Source organism: Neophocaena asiaeorientalis, unplaced genomic scaffold, assembly GCF_003031525.2.
Source record: "Neophocaena asiaeorientalis asiaeorientalis breed wild unplaced genomic scaffold, Neophocaena_asiaeorientalis_V1.1 scaffold357, whole genome shotgun sequence".
Taxonomy (NCBI): domain Eukaryota; kingdom Metazoa; phylum Chordata; class Mammalia; order Artiodactyla; family Phocoenidae; genus Neophocaena; species Neophocaena asiaeorientalis.
Genome location: NW_020173270.1, coordinates 3602276 through 3610016, shown reverse-complemented (window position 1 = coordinate 3610016; position 7741 = coordinate 3602276). Strand labels below are relative to the sequence as shown.

Here is a 7741-nt window from a genome sequence, read left to right as displayed (position 1 = left end):
CTGCCCCGGCCTCCCAGTTCCCACCATGGGGTGGGGCTGGGCCCTGGGCCCTCCAAGGGAGGGGGCACATTTCTGTGGGCTGTGGAATTTGTTTCTTGTTTTGCAGAACCATTGAATCTTGTCTTGAGAGGCGCAAGTCCCGCCCCTCATGGGGCCTCAGTTTCCCCATCAATGGAACCCTAGGGAACCCCCTGGGGCCACCTGGGGGAAAGGAGATGAACAGGGCTGCCCTGGGAATGGGCCCAGCTGCCAGCCCCAGACCTGTAACACTGATGGAGGAAACGGAATTAAGGGCGTGCAAGCACGTGTCTGATGCTCGGGGCCTAGCTGCTGCAGGACATCGGCCAGGCCTGCAGGACTTCACTGAATGAAACGGCCCTCCAGATGAGCAAGGTGTCCTGTGCAGCCCCTTGTACAGATGGGGAACTGAGGCTCCAGGAGGGGGAGGAGCTTGCTCCCACGTTATCCAGCCAGGAAGAGGCAGATGGGGGTGCGAATTCAGCTGTCTGCACCCCAGGTGCCACAGCATTCAGAAGTATCCTTCCTCAGGGCTGGCCCACATGTGCAGGCCACCCCCACAGCTGCCCATGTGTCTTCCCAGCCTGGCTCGCTCTGCCTGTGGGCAGTGATGACAGCCCCACAAGCCACCCGGTCATTCCCACAGTTCTGGGCAGCCCACCTCAGGCCCTTTCTGAAGTTGGGGAAACAGAGGTATAGGAGGACCAGAGACATGTCTGGGAGTGAAGTGCAGAGGAAGAACGGTGCTCGTGGAGGGAGGCACCACAGCTCCACCTGGCAACGGTGGATGGAATTACCAAAGCCCGCCCTTGCCTTCAGAGGACCCAGCCCAGGGTGCCCCTCCAGAAGCACCTCCACCGTCCAGCAAAGACAGACGTGGACCCAGACACTATTTTGGCAGAACTGGGCAAGAGGGAGGGAACTGAGGCTGGGAGGGGGCAAGATGGGGAGCAGGAATGGCTCCCTGGAGGAGGGGCTCTAAGAGCTGGGGCTTTGAAGGATGAATAGGAGTTTGCCTGATGGAGCCAGGCCCCAATTCCAGGCCTCCCCAGACTAGAGAGAAGAGTGGATGGAGGGAGGGTTCCCCTCCCCTCCTTCCTCTTCCTGGGAACAAGCATGAAGTAGTTTCCTTCCTGAGGTCAGGAGCTCTGCAGGACAAAGGCTGTTGACCCCATGGACAGGTATGCCTGGCAGGTGTTCCCTGGGAAGCTCGATGGAAAGGTGGAGCCCTGGAACTTAGCCGGGACATCAAGATAATAAGCAGTGTTTCCTGGTACCATCAAGGAAGCTGCCAGAAACACCCACACACCTTCACCCTACTTCTCTGCTCTCTGAATAACTGGAGGTTTCCACCTGGCTGTGTCTGTGGGCTACTCATCTCCCCTCTCTGAGCCTCAGTTTCTCCTCCTTCTCTGCCCCAGCCCTGGGCACTCTGTGGCCTCCAGCTAGAAGTGGAAGTCTATCCCAGATCCCTCTTGCTGCACTTCAGACGGGCCTGGCCCCCAGAAAGGGAGGTCCCCCCTTCCCTGGGCAGTGAGGACCCCTCCAGGGTCTCCTACCCAGGGAGGGGACCCTGGGCCAGGCCCTGCCTGGGCAGATGGGTGGCACCTGAAATGCCAGCAGGTGTGGGGCTGGGCCGGGTACCAGTGGCCCTTTCCCCTGGGTCACTCTGCCCCCTCCCCCACTTCCCTTCTTCACACTTGCAGCCTGTGTCTGTGCCTCTCACTCTCCCCCCGGAATCTTTGCAGCCGAGGGCCCGCCAGTACTGGCAGTGTGTTCCTGTGTGTGCCCCCCGGGTGTGTGTGCACGTGGCTGGAATGCGGGATGCAGGTGATGATGGGCACGCCCGTGCACGTACAAGTTCAAGTGCTCACAGGAGGGCTTGGAGGAGGCATGTGTGTGGTGTGCCCATTCTCTGTGTCAGTGTGCAAGAGACAATGTATCTCTGTGTGAAGGTGCTTGAGTGAGTGAGTGTGAGTATCGAGGGTGTGCAGGAGCTTCCACGGGCACGTGTGATTGGGGGAGCTCCTGAGTGCAAGTCAGAGGGTGTGTGTACACGTGTGCAAATGCTAGTGTGTGAGTGGTAGCACTTGATCGAGGGTGATCATGTTTGTGCATAAAATGCCCACGCGTGAGTGAAACACACTAGCATGTGAGTGTGGTGGTGTTCAGGTGTGTGAGTGAGGGTGCGTGAGAACACTGAGTGTGTAAGCGGGATGGCATCTGAGTGTGCAAGAGCCTGTCGGAATATGTGAGCGGGGTGGTGTCTGAGGGTGTGTGTGCAACAGTGTTTGGGCACATGTGAGAGGGTGTGTGTGTGAGTGGGTCAGAGCATATGTGAGCATGGGAACGCTGGGTGTGAGGGTGAGCCCCCAAGTGTGCCGTGTGAGTGCCCGCCTCCCCTTGACACAAGCACACACATCGTGCACACCTGGTCCCCTCCCTGTGCCCTCCACCACACCTGCTCCCTGTCAGGTCTGTGCCAGAGACAAACCAGTTGGGTGACCCCCATACAGAAAGGCCCATTGTTAACAGACGCTTATCAGCTATGCCTGCCGGGCCCCCTCCAACAGCGGCCCCCTGCTTTCCTGCCCCCCATCAAAGCTCTGGGGGGTCTGCGGCTCCAAGGGCTCCCGTGGCCGGGCCATCTCAGGGCTGGAGACCCATCTACCCTCTCAGCCCCCTGTTTTAGGCCGGCGCTGTGCAGGGGTCTTGTTCCAGTCTAACAGGGAAACCGAGGCACGCCACTCCAAGACTTGGGTGTGAGGACAAGCAGGGTGCAGAGTCCAGAGAGGGCTTTGCCCACCTGAGGTCTTGAGCCTGGGTGGGTTTCCCTGCCTGTCTCCCCTTCCCAGGTTGGGTGAGGCCACTAGAGTTCTAATCTCAGCTCTGTGACCCTGGGCAAGTCACTTCACCTCTCCGGGTCTCGGTTTCCCCATCTGTAAAATGGGGACAAGGACTCGTGAGGTTGAAATGACTTAATAATACGCATTAAGTTTGTAGATTGGGATCTGGGATAAAGTAGGGGCTCGTTAAGAGTAAAGGCAGTGGGTTTGGGCACCTGACAAATGCAAGGGCTGACCTCAGCTTGCTGCACAACCTTGAGAATGAAATCTTCTCCCCGCAGCCCACAGGCCGTGCATGACCTGTCCCCATCCCCTCCCTGCCCTCACCTCCTCCCGTGCTCACTCTGCTCCAGCCACACGGGGCTGCCTTGATGGTTCCTTCAACAAGCCAGGCATGGCCCTGTCCCAGGGCCTTTGCACTTGTGCTGTGTCCTCAGATCTCCAGGCTGGGCCAGGGTTTGTTTACATGCTCCCATGTCGGGGAGCTCACTGTCCGTCACCACCCCCAACAGTAATAATAATGGCGTATCAAATACCACCAATAGTGTAAGGTCCTGGGAATAACTCCACAGCATTTGCTCCCCCCCATGTGGTGTGTGTTGTGTCAAAGAACCAGGGTGTGAATCCCAGATCCTTTCCTAGCTGTGCCCTTGGCCGAGCCCCTCTGTTTTGTGCCTCAGTTTCCCCAGCTGTAAAATGGAGGTTATAATGCCTCCTTCGTGGTCTCAGCAGCTGGTCTGGTACACAGCAGGCGCTTAATAGGTGTCCTTTGTTACTTGCTGTCTGCCATAGCTCCAGTGCCAGTGCATCCATGGGGCGGGGGAGAGACGGTTCCAGCCTTACAGCTCTTAACCACGCTCCACCCCACCCCCGCGCGCCACCACATGCAAATCACATGCAAACGAGATGCAAATAGAACGCAAATAACTGCTCAGCTCAGCTCTGGCCAGCTGCGCGGCCCGAAACACGCGCGTGGGGGCGCCCCGCATCCCGCGGCCGAGCCCAGGCGCTGACCGCCGTCCAGCCGGGCTTTCAGCTCTCCGTGTAAATGTTTACACCGGGCTGGCCGCCAGGCCCCACGAGGGCCGACACCAGGCAGCCGGGCGGGGAAATGTAAACGCGGGCTGGAGGCCACTCAGTGGCGGGGAGCTTCTCGGATAGGGTGGAGGTGTAGAGGTGCGCCTGGGTTATTAAACATCTACTGCGAGAATGACGCGACTAGGCAGCCACAACACTGAGTAATCGGTGCCCTAATGGGGGACGCTTAGGGCATTGTGGGGGCCCAGAGAGTGCCCCTGCGCCGGCCTGGGGCTGGGGGGTTGGAGCAGTCAGGGAAGGCTTCCTGAGGGAGCCGCCGTCCAAGCTAAGACTGAAAATTTAATGGGAGTGGGAAGCAGTGGAGAAGAGAATGTTCTGGATGGAAGAACCCGCTTGTGCAAAGGCCTGGAGGTGGGTCGAGGGCAGCTGTAGTCCTTTGCTGCCCGCTTCTGGGCATTAGTTTGTCTGGAGGGGAAACCGAGGCTCAGAGAAGGTCAGGAAGTCACTCCCAGGACATCAACATGTCTCAACCCCAGGGCTCCGGCCTCCCGGACTGTATTCGAAGCACCACCTCTCCTCGCCGCCATGGTCCCACAGTGCCCCCTGCTGGGGATGTCCTCACCTCCGTCCCCAAATTCACTGGGCTCCAGCCACCCCAGCCTCCCAGCTGGATTGGCCATCTGGGGTCACCACCCAGGACCTTTGCACTGGCTGTTTCCCCTGCCTAAGCCTAAGGTGCCGTTCTCTTCTGCCTGGCCAACTCCTGCCTTTGTTCAGGTCTCAACTTTCCTCAATCCTCAGGAAAGCACTCTGGGACCCCCAGATGGGGGTGGTTCCCAGGTTACCCCTGGCACAGTGCCCACCCCGTCCTTGGCAGCGTTCTTCACAACCTTGTTCAGTGGTTCCTTGAATGAATCACTTCTATGTTATGATTGATCATTAAGCAGGAGTGGTTCAAAATCAGGGCCCCACTGTATCTCCGGTGCCTGGTCCAGCACCCCGTGCCCGTTCATTTGTTGCCTGACAGACAGACGGAGGCCGTGTGGCTGACCATCCCGTGCACGCAGGCTGAGGATGCAGCGCTGGAAGGCGGTGGCCTTGGCCTCGGTGCTCTGCAGCTCCGTGCTCTCCATCTGGATGTGTTGGGAAGGCCTGCTCCTCAGCCACCGCCTCGGACCCGCGCTTGCCCCGCTGCGCCGGCCGCCTCGCACCCTGGACGCTCGAATCGCCCGCCTGGCCCAGTGTAAGCCCTCCCCCCTGTCTTGGGTCAGATACCCACAACGTCGCAGCGGCCACAATGGTGGAATTTCACGCAGTGGAGCAGGGCCACAGAGGCTTATTTTAGATGGAGTGGAGGGAGGGCGCAAATCCCCACAACGGCCTGGCAGGGGCGTCGGAGGGGATGGCCACTGGGAACTGGGGTCTCTCGGCTCAGCTGTCACAAGGAATTAGGCTCTAGCCCTGAGGGGCCAGGGGACCAGATGGAGATTAGACCTGGGCATTCGGCCTGGGCGGCCACTGCAGCGCAGCGCGGGGGTGGAGGGAGAGGGAGGCCGAACCCGAGGCCCTAGTGACCTCCCAGGGTGGACAGGGACCAAGGGGAGGGGGAGACAGAGAGACCCCTAGAAATAGGAAGAGTCCTAGAAATGGGGAGAGACACAGAAACAGAGAGGCACAGAAAGAGAGAAGGATGGGAGAGAACGACGTGGGAAGAAGCTGGGAGGTATAAAAATGGAAACGCCCACCCCGGCGGGCGTGGCTGCCACGGCCCAGCTACCCACTCGCCCCTGGCGCCTGCGCTCTGCAGATTCTGTGGGGCCATGGCGGTGCGTGGGCCTCGACTTCTTGCGCGCTCATCCACATGTGCACCCGCGCGGGCGGGGCGCGGGCGTGGCCCCCAGTGGGTAGGGGTTGCGTGCACGTCCGCACCCGCCCTGCCGGCCTACACAATCCTTCTTTCTTGTCCTCACAATGGACAAGGGTGGCCTCAGGCGCAGGCTCCACTTCCGCCCCTGCCGCTCCCCCCTACAGGCGGCAAAGTCCTTCCCAGGACACTGAGTCCCAGAGACCCGGGGGGTGCCCCCCAAAGCTAGTGCCCCAGGCCCGGGGGGCAAAACACCCGTGGTGGAATTTCAGGCACCGGGGAGGATCTCAGCCCATGGTTGGGTCCTGCCTGCCTGGCATCCTGTCCCGGGAACCAGCCCTACTGGGGGAAGGGAGTGGCTCCCGATCCCCTGAAGTCCCAATGTTCTAGGCCCTGGGACTAATGCGCTGATGGTGGAATTTCAGGCTTGGGCCAGGGGGGTGTGGACCTCATCTCTTTGTGTTCCAGACCCTGTGCACGTGGCCAGGCCTGCTGGAGGAAGGCAGGGACAGATAATATACTAGAAGATTATACATTGTTTACTTGAAATTCACATTTAGCTGGGCATCTGGCATCTGGATCTTAACCAGCAAGCCCTTGAATTAACTCTCTAGATACACACCTTTGGGGTGGGCACACTAAATGGTGGAATTTTAGGCATCAGAAGTGAGCCAGGTTCAACCTAACCCCAGAGCAGGCAGTGCCGGCCACCCTGCTCCTGTCCCTGGGCATCAAGAACTCAAAAGATGCTGCTCGGTGCCCCCCCACCCCCACCCCTTTCCACCCTCCCAGTCCCAGTCAAAGTGGGGACTCTGCAAGTCTCACCGAGCAAATAAGGAAACTGGGGCACAGAACAGGGCCATCACCTGCCTGAAACTACAAGGCTGACAGTGGCAGAGCAAGGCTCCGAACCTGGGCTTGTCAGCTTTCTGAGACCCCCTGTGGGAACAGACACACGCCCAGGGTGACAGACAGCCCTTCCCCCTCGGACCTCCCAGGAAGCTATTTCTCTTGACAGCCAGGTGCACCAGCCTTGGGGGCAGGTGCGGGCTGAACTCAGGATTTCCTCTCCCAACTGCAAGTGTGACTGCCACCTGCTCAGGGGCTGGCAGCCCCCTGCCTGCAGACCCACCGTCAACACTGCCTGCCACTGCAACGTCTGCACTTATCTCCTGGGGCTGAGGAGTACTGCGGCAGGGGCAGCCACTTGGGAAATAAATGTAGACTGTGGGGTCCTGGGGATCTATGGCTCCAGGCACGAGCAGCTGTGGGAGAAGAGGGCTGGACTTGGGCCAAACCTGGGCACACGATGGAAGCAAAACTGCTGTTTGGGCTTCTCTCTCTCTGCCACTTGCACCTGCCTCAGGCACATCTTTTCCCCTTTGGATGCCCAGTTTCCTCACCTGTAACATGGGGGTGGCCCAGCATAGGGGTGGGGGCAGCTGGGGCTGAGTAGAAACAGGGATTTGGATCACCACACCCCCTGCTGAGCCCTCCCTTTTCTTCAATGAGGTGAGAGCAGCTCAGTGAAAAGGGGCAAAATCCCATGCTGCTCTGCATAGGGGTGGGGTCCACAGAGAGTGCTGGGGGCAGGGGGTGTCCAGAGGAAGACAGACACTCGAGTCTGCTCAGCTCAAGGTGGGGCAGGCTGGAATGTGGTACAGTATGTGCCAGGTTCTGAGCAGTCCATCGTAGGTGCAGGGTCCAGAGAAGGGTGTCAGTAGCCCTGGGGACCCAGCGTGCGGGTGTGGATATGCACCCCCCGACACCGCCCAGAGAGGGTGCATAAGCGGGAATCCTGGAGCAAGATAAGTGGTCGGGAGAGGGTGCACTAGCACCTCTGAGTCTCCACAAGGGTCCTTTTTCTCAGGGAACAGCGAGGGTAGGGGGCTCCTTGCCACCCACCCACCCACTGACCCTCACCCCATTCTCTCCATCCCCTCGCAGACCGTGCACTGCTGCAGGGCGCCCCGGA

At 59.7% G+C, this 7741-nt stretch overlaps 1 protein-coding gene across 1 annotated transcript in view; it reads left to right on the top strand.

The window, feature by feature from the left end:
* The first annotated feature begins 4958 nt into the window (after window positions 1-4958).
* The window catches only part of NRTN (neurturin), a 3387-nt gene continuing 604 nt past the window's right edge, over window positions 4959-7741 (top strand). Inside the window, exons 1-2 of the mRNA XM_024746037.1 lie at window positions 4959-5145; window positions 7714-7738. Of these exons, the coding sequence (XP_024601805.1) occupies window positions 4977-5145; window positions 7714-7738 (194 nt within the window). The 5' untranslated portion in view covers window positions 4959-4976. The remainder of the gene's footprint in view (window positions 5146-7713; window positions 7739-7741) is intronic.